Source organism: Benincasa hispida, chromosome 6 (assembly GCF_009727055.1).
Source record: "Benincasa hispida cultivar B227 chromosome 6, ASM972705v1, whole genome shotgun sequence".
NCBI lineage: Eukaryota > Viridiplantae > Streptophyta > Magnoliopsida > Cucurbitales > Cucurbitaceae > Benincasa > Benincasa hispida.
The window spans coordinates 22,484,275-22,501,323 of NC_052354.1; the positions used below are offsets into that span (position 1 = coordinate 22,484,275).

At 34.6% G+C, this 17,049-nt stretch overlaps 1 protein-coding gene across 1 annotated transcript; it reads left to right on the forward strand.

Annotated features, from left to right (window-relative positions):
• Positions 1 to 1,211: 1,211 nt before the first annotated feature.
• On the forward strand, positions 1,212 to 15,737 carry LOC120080478 (haloacid dehalogenase-like hydrolase domain-containing protein 3). Its single transcript, XM_039035139.1, has 9 exons — positions 1,212 to 1,527; positions 1,618 to 1,734; positions 8,104 to 8,186; positions 11,680 to 11,763; positions 13,919 to 13,994; positions 14,085 to 14,157; positions 14,293 to 14,366; positions 14,909 to 15,002; positions 15,202 to 15,737. The coding sequence occupies exons 1-9, from the start codon at positions 1,410 to 1,412 to the stop codon at positions 15,257 to 15,259; spliced, it is 777 nt and encodes a 258-aa protein (XP_038891067.1). The 5' UTR covers positions 1,212 to 1,409; the 3' UTR covers positions 15,260 to 15,737.
• Positions 15,738 to 17,049: the final 1,312 nt, after the last annotated feature.

Below are 17,049 nucleotides of genomic sequence, written 5' to 3' on the forward strand. Positions count from 1 at the left end.
AACTATCACAACCGCACTTTCCAAAGCTTCACTTAGCGATTATGCACTTCTTCCTGCTCACGAACAAGTCAGCCAATTCAAATACGAACAGTCAATAATATATCGGGTGCCTCTCGCAACCTCCACCCCCGTTTTAGAGAAAACGGTTTTAGAAAATGGGTTTGGAGAAAAAGGTTTTCACAAATAGTTTGATTGTAAGAATAGAGAAGAGAAAGATTGTAGTAGGCTAGAAAACATAAACAACAACAGCTTTATAACATACTACTCTAGGTATGGGGACGTGATGGTTAGTCTTATCCCCATATAGTGCATTATGAACAAAAACATATCGCTACCTTGCATATGGAAATGAGCGAGCAGTCACTCACTAAGAAAAATACATATAAACCTAACTACCTAGCAAAAGAAAATACATAGAATGAAAGCATAGTAAAAAGAGGTGGAGGCGGTCATGCGACCATGGACAACACGCCCTAGACAAACATGACCGTGACACATTGTATGCCATATTGTGTTTGGGTCTAGTTGAGCAAGGTGTTTCCAATCGTATAGTGGGCAATTTCCCATTAAAGTTTGAAACGATTTTTGAATCCCATCTTTCTCTTAGATCTTTCCGTACCATATTATTCTTTACCGTTTTCCAGCATTTATCTTCTTACGTAACCCAGTGGTTGCACTAATGCCCATGAGCTTTTTTTCTTTCGAGGAGGACAAAGCCCTTAAAATAAATTTTGTTAATAGCAAAACTTTTATCTTGCTAGTGTCTTTATTATATAATTTGTGTTTTAATAGATAATATATTGAATGAGATATATGCTTGAATTTTCTTGATATATTTTTCTTATTTTAACATGTCGATCAACTATATAAACATTTAACAAGAAAACTAATAAATGAATAAAAATATTTATCAAAATTATTTAGTTAAATAATTTCTCAAATAAAATATAAGTAAATTATTCCCTTGATATAAATTCCTTATATTTTCTTGATATAATTTCCTTATATTTTCTTGATACAAACTATAAATCTAAAGTGATTTTTTTTTTTTATATAATTTTCTTATATTTTATTTAAAAAATTATTTCAAATGATAAAACTGTTAAAATATTTATAAACAAAATTTTAATCGTTGATATTCTATTAGTATCTATCAATATTGTATATATTTTAAATCTCTTAAACATGCACTAAACAAATATGAATACAATTGTTGTCTCCATTTTAAAAAGTGTGTTAGCAAACGTCGTCTCTGTTTTTCGTTCTGCGTGTTGGTCTTGAACAGGGGAGAGAGAGCTGCATTCCAGACGGCATCGGAGAAACCAAGGGCGGAGGCAATTGCAAGCGACCAGCGGCCAGCGACGGCGAAGATTTTTGAATCTAAACCGCCGTGGGGCGCCAGTGGGTTAATGGAATTGAACCTTATTAGATGCTCGCACGGCAGGAGTCTCTTCAGAGTCTTCAAGCCCTTCCCTCTTTCTCTGAAAACGAGTATTTCCAAGCCCCACCACATGCCAATACAAAACGGTTAGATTCCTTCAGGAGCTCCGACGGGATGATTTTATGACTGTATATCCTGACCCAATTTTCATTTTCTTGTGTTTATCTGAAAGTTAGTTGGTGGAGGCTCAGTTAATAGAGCTTATGATGCATTGCTTTTGGATGCTGGAGGAACGCTGCTGCAGTTGGCAAAGCCAGTTGAAGAGACTTACGCATCCATTGGCTCCAAATATGGTGAGTGTTCTTTCTTTTTGTTTGGCCACAATTCCGAGTTCTACGACTTCTCCTTAGATTGAACCTAAAGGGAGAAAAGAGGCAAAAGAATATGGAACTTTAACTCCCAACAGTAATTCTTTACTGCATTCCGTACTGTCATTCATTGACATTTGGGTTTAATCAGACAAACAATTTGCAGCTTTGGCTGTCGAATTACCACTAATACATTGCTGCAGTTTGTTTGATAATATTACTCGTATAGTCCTACTTATTATTTTTTTACTCCTGTTTGTAATTTTTTTTTTAATCATAACTTTAGTAATTCCAAAATTGAATTGGTTTAATGAATCTTTTGGGATTTTTTTTGAAAGAAAAAGATATTGTTTATCAATCTATATGTTGGGATATTCCTCAACAAAATGAGATTGATGAAAGAAGAAATAAGCATTTACTTGAAGTAGCACATGCTATAATGTTTTTCATGCATGTTCCAAAATATTTATGGGGGAAGCTACCCTCACGGATATCTTATAAATAGGATGTCTAGTAAGATCTTGAATTCTAAAACTCTTATTGATTGATTTAAAAATGTTTTCCAACAATAGGGTTAGGTGGGTTATCCCATGAAAATTAGTCAAGTTACGCGTAAGCAGACCCGAACATTCACGAATATAAAAAAGAAAATATTTTCCAACATCCTGCATATATTCTAATTTACCTTTCAAAGTTTTTGGATGTACTACTCATAGTTTGATCTAGCCTGTTAAGTGCATCTTATTTGGTTACTCTTCAAGTAAAAGAGGTTATAAATGTTTCGATCCTCTCTGACCTTTTTTTCTTCTTCTTCTTCTTCTTCTTCTTCTTCTTCTTTTTTTTTTTTTTGAGCATGGATGTGTCCTTTTTAGAAAACCAACATTATTTTACCCAAACTTCTCTTCAGGGGGAGAGGCCAAATGTTGAAGATAATTTTTGGGATATTTGTGTTCCTCTTTCTAGTCTTACTTGTCTCGATGTTACTAGTCCTTCGATGCCAGGTGTAGACAATTCTCATTCAGGGGGAGAAATACTATAGAATGATCATACTGATCAAGTTCTTGAGTTTCAGTTTTACTTTAGAAAAAAAATTCAATCAAAGGAACCAAGACCAGTTAGATGATCATTCACGAAACTAATCTGAGACTTCGGGGAATGATACTGAAGAACTTGGTAATCTTTCTTCCATCCTTACATCTAACCTTGATCATATTCCTGAGAGTATGCCACTTGTGCCTGATCTTGTTGTTCCTATAACCATTAGAAAAGATATTAGGAATTATACCAAATACTCTATTGCAAATTACATGTCATATAAAAAATTATTAGAGTCATAAAGCCTTCACATCTAGGATAAATAACTTGTTTGTTCCAAGGAATATACATGAGACCTTAGAAGATCCAAATTAGAAAGTAGCAGTTATTGAGGAGATGAATGCTCTAAAACAAAATAGTACTTGGGAAATAGTAGAGTTACCATATGACAAGAAACTGGTGGACTGCAAATGGGTATTTACCATTAAATATAATGCAGATGGTAGTATTGAAAGATATAAGACTAGACTTGTAGCTAAAAGCTTCACTCAAGTGTATGGGATTGATTATCAAGAAATGTTTGCTCTCGTTGCTAAAACTAACTCTATTAGAGTTCTTTTGTCTCTTGCAGTGAATTTAGATTGGCCTCTTTACTAGTTAGATGTGAAAATGGCCTCCTCAATAGTGAACTTGATGAAGAAGTTTTTATGAGTTCCTAGGTTTTGAAAAGGAACTCGTTCACAGTAAAATCTAAAAACTAAAGAAATCTCTTTATTGTCTTATACAGTCTCCGAGAGTTTGATTTGGGCGATTTGGTAAAGTCATGTCTTGTTAAGAATCTCATTGGAGTCAAGTACTTTGTACTATATTTTATAAATACTCTTGAGAGTAATAAAATCTCAATTTTAATTGTCTATGTAGATGATATTGTTCTCACTGAAGATGACAAAACATTTTTAGTTGATTTGAAGAAAAACCTTGCAAGTGAGTTTCAAATCAAGGACTTGGAAATGTTGAAATATTTTCTAGGGATGAATTTTGCAAGATCAAAGAAGGGATCTTTGTTAACCAACGAAATATGTTTTGGACTTACTTGTAGAAACAAGATTACTTGGCTGCAAGGTAGCAAAAACCCCTATTGAACCTAATCTGAAGTTGCAAATAGCAAAAGCAAAAAAAATCATAGACAATGAGTGATACTAGAGACATGTTGGAAGATTAGTTTATCTATCACATGCGCGTCCTGACATTGCATATGTCGTAAATATGGTAAATCAATTTATGCATGCTCTTGAATCGATTTATTTTGAAGCTGCCTATAGGATCTTAAGATATCTAAAAGGAACTCCTGGGAAAGGTGTTTTATTTAAAAAACACAATCATTCCCAAATAGAAATTTACACTAATGCAAATTGGGCAAAAAGTGCTACAGATAGAAGATCTACTTTAGGTTACTATTACTGTTCCTTTGTTGGAGTAAACCTGGTTTCATGGAGAAGCAAAAAGTAAAATGTGGTGGCAAGAAGTAGTGCTGAAACATAATTTAGAGCTTCAGCGCATGGAATTTGTGAAGGCATATGGATTAAAAGGATACTTGAAGAATTGAAGTTTTTGTAGAAGGCACCTATTTGGATTTATTGTAATAATAAAGTTTACATGTCTATTACTCATAATCCAGTTCTACATGATTGAATTAAACATATTGAAGTTGGCTAGCATTTTATTAGAGAGAAGATACAGGTGTAATATGTATTCATTATCTTCCAATAATAGAGCAAAATGTTGATGTAACAAAGACACTACCAAAGAAGCATTTTTTGACTGAATGATTGACAAGCTTGCTATGGAAGTTATCTTTAAACTAGCTTGAGGGGGAGTGTTGAAATTCCTATCATTCAGCAACACTTATGTGTATATATTACTTGTCAGTATTTTCCTTTTGTATTGTTATTCTCTTTCCTTATTTGTAGTAGGTCTCTCTTCTATAAAAGAAGACCTAAATTTCACATATGGAATATCAATATGGGGTTGTTTGGGGCACTGAGTTGAGATATGATGATTGGAGCTTATATGTTGTGGAGTTCATATATCTGTGGAGTTTACATGTTTGTGTTTCAGGTGCAGAATTATTTGGTCTGAGTTTATATGTTTGTGTTTGAGGTGCAGAGTTGAGTTTATATGTTTGGGGTATTTAGTGCAGTTTTTTGAATCCTAAATAATCTGCTTTTGTGATGATTATTTTCGTTTTGAAACCTTTTTATTCAATAATTCTAAAAAAAAATTCTTCCCACCTTTGTGTTGAATAAAATATGAATTGCAATTTTTTCTTTTAATTTTAAAAGTTTTTCTTTCTTTCTTTTTGGGTAATGAACAATAATTAACCCACTACATTTCTTACAGAAATATTGTTAAACGAAATGGAAATAAAGAGAAATCTAAACTTTTGATTCCTAATTTTTCTTCATGAATTTCATCATCACCTTCTTCTTCTTCTTCTTCTTCTTCCTCTTGTTGCTCTGTATTTTTACTATGTTATTAATTTTTTTTAATTGAATCTCCTCCACCATCTTAGTAGTCAATGGAATGTCACCATATTTCTTCAGCAATTTCACTTTTAGTTCCTCCAAATTTGGAGAATCATCATATAACAAATCTCCATTTTTCACTATTTCTTACCATAAATGTTCTAGGAAAAAAAATCTCCATTTTGTGGTTTTTTTATTATGTATTACATACTTTTCAATTGCATACATACTTTTCCAAATATTACTAACACTCATTTGATATGTGAATACAATTAAATAAAAATATATAATTTTTTACATATAAGTATTACACTTAATGTAGACAAAATAATATTATTTATATAATCAACAACCCTACTACATACATCTACAGTCATCGATCTTAAAATAGTCAAAAGTAGTTGTCGAAGTTGATTATCGAAAATGATTTTTGTTGGAGTTTGTAGTTGGAGGTGGTTGTTGAAGCTTGAAGTTGGTCACGTGAAGGTAGTATTGGAGTTGGTTACCAAAGTTTGTCGTCGGAGGTGGTTTTGGGAGTCCGAAATTGTTCGCGTTAGGGTTGGCAACGGGGCCAGGGCCAAGATGGGGTGGGGGGATTCCCCATCCCAGCCCCCATTCCCGCCAATGTCGAGGGAAACAGGTCCTCGTGGGGACCCATCCCCGAATTTTTTTTGTATAATATATATAATTATATATAAATATATAAATATTTGTAAAATTAATACATATTTATAGGGTATATATATAATTATATATTATATATATTTATTTGTAAAAATTTTAAAAAATAAAAAAAATAATCGGGGTCGGGGATGGGGACCTGGTTATAATCCCCGGTTTGACCCCCATCTTCGGTCAAACCGGGGATTACCCGCCCTAGGTCGCACGAAGGGGCTACGACATCGAAGATGATTTTCGCCGAAGTTTGTAGTTGGAGGTTGTTGTCGAAGCTCGAAGTTGGTCGCACGAATGTGGTATTGGAGTTGGTTGTTGGAGTTGCTCACTCGAAGGTGGTCATCGAAGTTGATCATTGAAAGGTGATTTTCGTCGGAGTTTATAGTCAAAGGTGGTTGTCGAAGTCAACAAAGGTGGTTGTCGGTGTTAGCCATCGGAGTTTGTTGTCTGAGGTGGTTGCCGGAACTCAAAATTGGTTGTTGGAATTGGTCGTGCGAAAGTGGTCGTCGGAGTTGGGTCACCGAAGTTGTCAATGGAGGTGGTTGCTGGAGCCTAGAATTGGTCGTCGGAGTTGTCATCATAGATGGTTGTTGGAGTTCCTCACTCGAAGGTGGTCATCGAAGTTGATTATTGAAGGTGATTTTTGTCGGAGTTTGTCGTTGGAGGTGGTTATTGAAGCTTACGAAGGTGGTTTTCAGAGTTGTTTATCGGAGTTTGTTGTTGGAGGTAGTTGTTGGAACCCAAAATTGGTCGTCGGAGTTGGTCGCGCAAAGGTTGTCGTTATAGAGTTAGGTCATCGGAGTTGTCATCTGAGGTAGTTGTCGAAGTCTAGAATTGGTCGTTGGAGTTGGTTGTCGGAGTTGTCATCGGAACTAGTTGTCAGAGCCCAAAGTGTGGCTGCGATAGTTGCCAATAGTGGCTGATGGGTATAGCAATGGAAAACTTTGGAAGAAGGGAGAGTTGGGGTGAGTTACGGTGAGTTGGTAAAATATACCAGCTCAACTCTACCAACATTTAAAGTTGGTGGACCAAACATTGAGTTGGTATTTGTAACAACTCAACTTAACTCATATTAGTGAGCCAAACACTCCCATTTGCAATGATCTTATAAAGGCATGAGACAACTAATGGGATTATTCACCCACAGATCAAGCATCAACCTTTTTTGGTACAAGGAAAATGTATGTTTCATTGAGGCTAGCATTTATGTTCTGTTAAGAAAAAGTCTCTCGAAATGTCATCTTTAAGGATGTTCCAATATTTCCAATTCTTCCTCTGGGCACTCTTCACAGCCAATTGCCCTATTTGTCTCTCTCCCCATGTTATTCTATTTGTAAAAATGATGGAGAAACAAGGACATCTCTTGGTTGAATGTGTTTTTGCTGTGAAATTTCGGGGCTACATTCTTCACTCTTTTTGATGGATTGCACCCATACCAAAGGACCCACAACAGCTTTTGTTTTATACACTTGGTGGAGAATTTTATTCGTGCTTATTGCTGAATTCTTTGGCAAGAAAGAAACAAGATGATTTTCCAAGATGAGAAACGCCCCTACCATCGTTTTTTGAAACTATAGTTAATTTGGTTGTATCTTGGTGCAAATGCTCTCCTATCCACTACCAGAGACTTGCCTCACTTCTTTCCAATTCAATACACCACTCGGAGATCTCTCCTTTCTGTAATTTCATATTATCAATGCAATTATTTCTTATTCGAAAAAGAAATAAACACAATATTTAATTTTCGGACACCAATTATTCTTCTTATCCAAATACAAATATTTAGTATCTTATATCCCAGACATTCATTCAACTCTCAAATATTTATTATCCATACCCATCAAATAGAACTCATGATTCAAACTGGCCGTTATGGACAATGACTATGGTTTAGTACTTAACTACTTGGATAATTAATGCCATCAGCCTTTTATCTGTTGTTATTTAACTAGCAGTGTACCTTAATTTCCCTTGCATTTTGATGTTTGCCGCTTTATAGTAAATAATTCAGTTACTGTCTCTTGTTCAAAAAAAGCAAATAATTCAGTTACCTGCTTCTGTTGTTCATCAATTGTCAGTTTCTTTGTTCTTTTAGTCACCATGATTACGATGAATTTAGGTCTAACTAACACCCCTGCTGAGATAAAGCAAGGATTTAGGAGAGCGTTTTCTGGTCCGTGGCCTCAAAAGCTACGTTACAAGGTTTGTATTCTCTTTCTTGTTAGCTGATTGCATGCAGAGTAAAATCAAGAATAGACTATATTCTGAAGTTTTGTCCCTCTATCTCTCTAAGTTGAGGAAATGCATGACTTGCGATCGGCTAACTTATGCCTACAGAGAGTAGTGCTTGGTTGTTTATAGATTTCCTTGATCTACTATTGAATTAGAATATAGTTCATGAGCCCACAGGCCTCATAATGCAACAGTTTTTTTTTCATTCAAAGGCTAATTGGTTCCCCTAAATGGTTTATGCTATCATATTGTTTGGGAGGAGACGTGGCTTGAAGCAATTATTGGGATTCAGACAGGGAGGGTAGAGATGTTGAAAAGGTGTTTGATTTATCTTGTAGTTACCTGTTCAGTCTATGGAATATAAATGTTGAATGAAATAAATATGTAAAAACAAATAAATATAAATATGTTTGATTTATCAAAACGTTCCTTTGTAATCCTTGTTTACTTTGGGGCTTGGGCATACTTTTCTTTCTGAAAAAAAATTATCTAAACTTCTCAACTTTGAGGGTTGTATCACTTAAAACCCCAAACTAATAATTATATAAATTAAAACTTTTTTACTCATATAAATGAATCAATTTAGACCTTCCGTTAGGCTTCATTTTTTAAATCATTAATGCATAGTCTTACGTGTATAAGACTTTTTTAAATGTATGGATTAATGTAGGTAGTAGCAAATTTTCATTAATATAAGTGGCATTTCATCTTCTTGTGTCCATCCATTTTTCTTTACTTATTTAGGAAGACTTATGTGATATTCATTTTGTCATCCTCTCATTGACCGAGTCTTTGGAGGTATTGAGCATTCTTTTTGTTATCTTTGATAAGTTGGGGAAGGGAAGTGATGTTTAGTTTTGGGCTCCTAATCCCTTCGAGGGTTTCTTCTCGTGCTTGTCACTTTCCCTCGCTCTTAATTCTCCTTCTCCCACTCAAGAACCTCAAATTTTTCCTCTCTTTGGAAGGTGAAAGTTCTTAAGAAAGTGAGGTTATCTGCTTGGCAAGTTTTACATGGTAGAGTGCACATGAGATTGACAATCTTCCTTTGTTTTATGCTCTCAGCAGTGTGTTTGTTTGGAACCTCCTTCAATGTAAAAGAATGCAACATCCAACGTTACAAACAGAACGATGGAACAATCAATGTGTTAGCAGTTTTTTTTACGATAGTCTTGATACCAAATGCCCTTTGCCAAAGCAAAAAAAGAGTGACGAGAAACAGAAATAACAAGAAACAAGAAAGATTGAAATACGCTTGGAGAGAGTTGGTTTTCCTTTGCGGAGTGTCCGGCCACTTTCTTGCCCAAAAACCCACACTACCGTGGAACCTCTTTAATAGGTTTTTACCACTTGGAGTCTAACAGTGTCCTTTGTCATTGGCAAGAGGAGAATCTTGATCATCTTCTGTGGGGTTGTCAGTTTGCTTATTCCCTTTGGAACAGGCTTTTTTTGGGTGTTTGATGGTACAGTGGGGCATAATAGGTAATTCTATGATGGAGGAAGTCCCGTTGGTCCCTTTCATGATAAAGGAAGTGTCTTGTGGCAACCCCCTTTTTTGTGTTTTTTGTGGGGAGTAGGGCTTGAGAGGAATAGTAGAATTTTTAGAGGGTTGGAGAAGTTGATGGAGGTGTTAGAGGAGGTGAAGTTTAGTGTATCTTTATAAGCGTTTGTTCATTAGAATTTTCATAATTTTAGTTCAGTGTAATTCTTTGGATCCTTTATCATTCACATCTTATTGAGGACTCCTTCCATTGTTTTTTGTTTGCTGTTGTAAGTTCTTTCATTTGTATCAATGAAAGCTCGGTTTCTTACCATATATTTTTTTTCATGTACTTTGGTAAGATTTTGGGAGAACAAATATTTTTTAGGTGATTTTGAGTTGATTTTAAATGGAATCAAGTGAAAATGATTATTATCAATAATGGGGAGTTGTATAAAAAAGCTTATTAAAAATCATGATCCCTGTTTAGTTCTTATTCAGAAGGCAAAAGGGAGGATTTTGTCATTCTTTTCACTTGAACATGATGGAGTTTTTGAATTTTCGGATGGCCTTTTGTGGAATTCTTTGTGGAAGAAAATTCAGAAGGTGTGTTAAGTCCTTTGGGATGAAAGGAAACTACTGATTGTTGAAGTCTTTATACAACGACAATTATACTTGGAAAGTTTCAAGGCTTTCTAGATTTATTCCAGCCCTCTGCCCTTTGTTATTAGAAGCTTGATGTTTTTTAACCCTTCTTCATCAGAATTCTAAAGAATCTGAAGTCATGATTTGCTGATTTTAGAAGCTGGTTATTGGAGGCCTAACATTTTAGGGTGTCTTTGTCATCAAGTTGTCATAGTTGGAGGCTGATTTTTCTGGTGCCCTCTCTAAGTTCTTGGTGCCTTTTTCTATTTGGTTTTGTCTGGTTCCATGTCGTGGTTAACTGGTTCCCCAATTAATCAAGTCAAGCTTCAGTTTGGGTGATGTTTGGAATTTTCAGTCAAAGAGCCAATTGTTCTATCTTGGTTGTATTTGTGTTAATTTATACTCATATTTATACTATTATTAGTTTGGGGTTTTAATTGATACAAACCCCAAAGTTTTGGGGTATAAATGGATTTGTCTCTTTTTTTATGTACTCTTGTCTGTTTATAATCTTATCTTGGTTAATATACATTTTTTTTTCCTACTTCTATCGAAAAGAATGGACAATGGAAATGGTAATATGAGCATGTGGGATAAATTTGGTTAGAGTGACCTGTGGTTCAGTTTTTCCTTTTTTTTTTTTGGTTTTGGGCCCAATCAAAAGTCGAACCAAGCCAATCAGTTTTTGCAAAAGATGGACTGAACCAATGTTCAATTAGAAAAAGAGTTGATTAGTTTGATTTTCTGAAAATGAAAACCAAGATGTCCAATGCGAGACAAAAAACAAAACCTAACAAGCTGGTTTGGTACGGTTTGGTTTTCCAATTTTTCTGTGGAATAGAATAGGTTAATCTTCCCTTCTTGGACCGGAAAAAAACATAAAAAGAAAAAAAGAAAAAAAAAAAAAAGAAACAGAAAAGACTTAATGAAGTATTACAAACTTGGATCAACCTTCAAAGTCTCCTCTTTCTCAGTTACTATGTCTGAGAAATCATGGCCAATCAGGGTTCATAGTCATGATTTAAAATTTATTGAACTGTTTCATGTTCCTCTGTATTCCGCATTCATGCTACCTTTTTGCTTGTAGCATTGTACTATTAGCTTTGTCCTCTGTATATTTCAGAATAAGTATTAGAAAAGTTGTTCCGTCTCGTAAAAAAAAGTATTAGAAAAGTTGTTTTTTGTTTTTAACTTCAAAAATAATTTCTTAAGGCTATTCTATATATTTATTGTGGAAAAGCTACCCCATTGTTTTTTATTTTTTTAATATTTTTTTTTCCTGAAGAGGAAAAGCTACCCCATTGTTGGTTCATGGTTGTGTATCGTGTACTATATTGATAGGGAGATGGAAGGCCATTTTGGAAACTTGTCGTTTCAGAAGCCACTGGTTGTTCTGATGATAGTTACTTTGAAGAAGTCTATCAGGTGAAGTTTTATAAATAACCTTTTTAGTATTATTTCCACGGTCAATCTTTATTTCATAGAAAATGATTTGCATGCTTTGTAATGGCCACAGTTTTGGAAACATAAATTTTCTGATCAAGTTTTATTTCTATGCAGTGGTCTACCTATTTGTGTAAATAAGTAAAACAAGCCATTGAAATATATAAACCAATTAACCAAGCCTGTGGACAAGGCTTAACTAGCTATATGAAAATGGGCTCCTATATGAAGGAACTTGGTTCTAGCTACTCAGTTTTTCCAATCTTCAGTGGGTCTTCTCAAATAATTTGAGAAAAAAAATTCTTTCATATCCTTACCGGTCCTATATTATTGGCCTTAATGGAAAATCTTCTTTGTATAAACATTAAAGATCTTCTATAGAATTATGGTTGGAAAGAAATCAACAAAAAAATTCAGATTTCTATCTTTCTCATCCAGATAGATTTGATTTAACTCATCTCAAAGCTTCTTATTGGTGTTCTGTTTTGAAGCTCTTTGGAGGTTCTTCAGTTCAGACATCTGTAGAAGCTAGGATGTAATTATGTAAGACTCAAAAATGTAAATTCAATATATGCAGGAATAAATGGAAGCCTAAACTAAGCATAGTATAATTATAATAAAGGACAAAAGACTAATGAACTCCTATATTACATGTATACCATAGCCCTGTCAAATTGGGGCACAAAATCATACCCAACTTGTTATAAAGGTAATCTATTCGAACTCGATTTAAATCTTTTGTGAAGATATCTACTAATTGCTCAGTCTTCCCATATTCAGTAGACGCCAAATTTGTTTTTTTTTTAATTTTTTTTCTTTAAAAAATGGCATCAATTGCAATATGGTTTAGTTTGCTCATGAAATATTGGATTGGATGCAATATGAAAGGCAGCTATTATCACACCACAACTTGGTCGAAAACATAAATATTGAAGCCTAAGAGTTGATGTACCCACATTATTTCACAAGCTGATTGTGACATGGCTTGTATTTTGATTCAACAATTTATCGTAAGACCACATTGGTTTCTTACTCTTCCGTGAAACCAAACTGCCTAAAAATACAATAATCAGAAGTTGATCATTCGGATCCAAACAAAATGACCTAAGCTTGAAACTTACAGATGCGGGAAAAAAATTACTGTGAAGCTCGAAAAACTGTAGACCTAAAATATTTGCAGAACTCATTAGTCACCTACATTTTCTAGATTCAAATTTCGGGAAGCCTTCATCGGTGACCTATGATTTCCAGATTCAAGATTCCGGAAGTCTTCGTCCATATGATTTTTCGTTTGCTGTTGGTGACTTGCGAAGCTGATGGAATCGACCGCGAAACTGATGGAATTAGTCGATGACCCACTGTTGCAATCTTCTGGCTTGAAGTTGATGGATTTAGTCGCTGACCCATGGTTGGTGTTCAACTTCTGACATGAAGCTGAGATTTTTATTTGAAGATAATGGGTTTTGTGTTCAACTTGGGAACGTGAAGTTAAAAAAGATAAATCCTTGAAGATGGTAGCTCCCGACTTGAAGCTTAACTTAGGATTTCTGACGTGAAACCTAACATGAAAAAACTTCAAATGTGAGGCTCTAATACCGAACTTTATTTTTCTGCTATATTTTAATGCGTAGATACAACTTTACCAATTTAAAGAGAAACGAATTGGCCACATGACGAAAGAAGACCGATGGTAACCAGGGAAGAAAAGGAAACAAATAAAAGAATGGGAATAGGAAACAAATAAAAGAATGGAAAAAACAGAACTAGGAAAAATAATAAATACAATGGGAACTTCTCTATTTTCAACGGATACCCTTCTTGATATTTTTATATGTTAAATCATTGATTGATCCAAAAGTATAAACTGATGAGTGAAGATAAATTTAATATTACATTAATACTTTAACATTATATTTCCTTTTGTACTTTTTGTAACTTTCCTTTATGTGATTTCTTTTGATTTTTGTATTTTGGAGCATTAGTCCTTTTTCATTTTCTTACTGAAGAGTTTGACATCATTTTCCAAATATACAAAGAGACAGAACTAGTTGTAGAGAGGAATACAAGAAACATAAATTATTTTGTCTGGCTCTTTGTTTTTCTGTCATTAAAATGAACTCTGTTTGAATCTTTTCAGTACTATGCAAATGGTGATGCATGGCATCTTCCAGATGGAGCTTGTGCAACCCTGGGTGTTTTGAAAGATGCTGGAGGTTAAATTCAAAGTTCCTCCTTCATCTCCATCAAGGATGGATGCAGGATTTTTGTGCATAATGTTTTTAATGCCATGGGTTTTTGTACAGTTAGGTTGGCTGTTGTATCCAATTTTGACACTCGGTTAAGGAAGCTGTTGAAGGATCTAAATGTTTTAGATATGTGAGAGAGCATGTTTCTCTTTACAAATTCTGTCTGTTTAATGACATCATCTTTCTTCTATACCTATTGAATATATATTCATTTGATGAGTCGATGACCATACGAGTTTCTTCCTTTGTCAATTTCATTTTGCAGGTTTGACGCTGTTATAATATCGGCAGAAGTTGGATATGAAAAGCCAGATGGAAAAATATTTGAAGCTGCATTAGGTACAACATTAGTCTCACCAATATTCATTTTGAAGACCAACCTTAGTTATTGAAACTTTAATTGAGGTCTTGTTTGGTAACCATTTCATTTTTTGTTATTGATTTTTGAAAATAAAGATTTGACCTCAATTTGTTCCAATATTTTCATCTTTTTTAAGTACAAGAGTTGAATTCTAAGTCAAAAACAAAAAACAAAAACAAGTTTGTAAAAACTATTTTTTTTAGTTTTCAAAATTTGACTTAGTTTTTTAAGACATTGGTAAAAAATAGATAATAAAGTAAGAAATTTAGAGGGTAAGAAGTGTCTATAGGCTTAATTTTAAAAAATTAAAAATTAAAAATTAAAAACCAAATGGTTACCAAATGGATCTGAGTTAATTTATTTCCGAGTAATTTCATGGATGAGATCTCTCCCGTCCATAAAACTGAAATCATGCATGGAGAAATGAATCGAGTTGGGAAATAAGGCACTGAAACTGTCTCAGTTTCAGTTAAGGAATAGTTTATTTTCTATAAAAATGACCTCGGATTGTTTGTTGTAGATCAACTTGGAGTCACGTCTGACAAAGCCGTGCATGTTGGAGATGACCAGAAGGCAGATAAGGAGGGAGCAAACGCTGTTGGAATAGCTTGCTGGTAAGCCCATTGATTGTGTTCTTTCACATTTTGGTTATGATCAATTTTCATCTGCAAAACTCAAGGAGACTCTCAAAGGAATTCTTTGCATGGCCCAAAAAAAAAAAAAATGTTGTATGCTCATGAAGTTGAAAACACATCAAAGTAATTCCCATTTTTCCCCTCATGGTAATGAATGTGCATCAATTTGTATAAGCAGGCTATGGGGAAGTGATGTGACAACGTTCCGGGACGTTCAAAATCAAATCCTCATCTGAGCCTCGAGCTTCTAAGCAGCCGATGTAGTTCACTTCTCCCTGTGAATGGGATATGAATCTGGCATGGATTGTTCTCAACTCTTTTCCTTTCAGTTGGGGTCTTTGTTGTTCATTGATAGCCAAAACTCTGGTGGTTGCATTATATTCTTTGAAATAATTTAGGTTGGAGTTATCGAGGATTCCACCTTTAAAAGAGTGAGGGACCTCACACTCTATATAAGATATATGAGCTATTCATCTCATTGTCAATTAACTTTGAGATGGATCTCCATATTATCAAATATGGTATAAGCGCTCATAAAGCCTAAATGGGTATTTGGTTTAATTAAAAAAAAAAAAAAAAAAAAGAAATTGAGATTTGATCCAGAATAATGGTGAATCTAAAAGAGGTACCAAACATGCCCCCAAAACTGGAGCATTTGATATATTTAGTTGAACAAAATGACAACAAATTTTAATGTTTAGTTCACTCATTAAATATATGATTTAATGCAATATGAAGGGTAGCTTGGTAGTTACACCACAACTTGGTTGAAATTGTAGTATTGAAGGATTTTTTATACGAATGACCTTATTTAGGAGGCTCGAATGAGAAATGGCCACTTGTGAAAAAAGTATTGAAAAGTGGCATTCTGTTGATGTCATCCACGTGTGATTTTACCGCTTTGCCCTTGAGATGCACACATGTCTGGACCTACCAAGGAATTTGATCCTCGATTACATGTCACTTGATCCTCGTTGGCTCGTCACACGATCCTTGATGCACGGTCACTCGATACTTGATGCATGGTCACTCGATACATGTGCAATTAACACGTGTATACTCGATCCTAGCCACGTCGTATGAATGTAACAAAGACATACGGATGTAGCAAAAAGAACGAGTGAGTGTGAGTTTGTGAGTTTGCATTGAGCCATGCGAGTAACTCTCAAGGGAGGGAGGATGGGGGGAGGGAAAACTATGAAATAGTAAGCATCAAGTTAAGAATACCAAGTATCGGGGATGAGTATCAAATAGCGAGTAGAAAGAAGCGAGAAGCGAGGATCAAGTATAGCGAGTATTTAACAGTAATCAATTTTCCTAATTGCTTACTTTGTGTATTATATTTCTTAAAGGATGGAGAAGTATATTTTCTTAAGTTATAGTGGTACATGGGACGACACAAAAGAACGCTATATTGGAGGTCATTTGAAGAGTTTGTTACAAGCACATTGACGTATAATGAGCCGGTAAATCTAGTATATGAGATCATGCAAGTTAGTTCGATTGAGTTCAAGATTATAATGAGGGTAACATATAAGATAGATATTGATTTTCCTTTAGTATGCTTAATGGACGATGTTGATGTGAAATTTCTCCTCTCAGAGTACGACTGTACTAAACCATAGGTATTTGTAAGTCTTGAGAAAATTGAAGAAATTCATCATGAGGCAACATTTGATTACCCAAAAAGAGAAGACCAACTCATGTATGGAGCGGATGTCAATGAGCATGATGTTTGTCCATCGGGTGTCTTACTAGAAAATGACAACATCAATATTAATATAGCGAATGTATTTCATTCAAATGTGACAATAATGTGTAAATGAGAATGTGAAGATAAAAGAGGAAGATGCTGGGAATGAAGAACAGTCAACCCATGTTGTTTTAGAGAATGGTCCTCCTTCTATTGTGAATGAGGAAAATCCAACTCCAATTATGTCAAATGATTTTGGCTATTTTGTTAAGAGTGTGCCCCGCCAAAATCTAGTAGTAATGTTAGAACGGGAGACTTGATCATGCAACCATA

What these genes read in the sequence shown, in the direction of transcription:
- LOC120080478 (XM_039035139.1), top strand. Translation starts at nt 1,410, where the DNA reads ATGGAATTGAACCTTATTAGATGCTCGCACGGCAGGAGTCTCTTCAGA. An exon ending in ATCCATTGGCTCCAAATATG is followed by an intron (nt 1,735 to 8,103) that starts GTGAGTGTTCTT and finishes CGATGAATTTAG; the next exon opens with GTCTAACTAACACCCCTGCT. An exon ending in TGTTTTGAAAGATGCTGGAG is followed by an intron (nt 13,995 to 14,084) that starts GTTAAATTCAAA and finishes GTTTTTGTACAG; the next exon opens with TTAGGTTGGCTGTTGTATCC.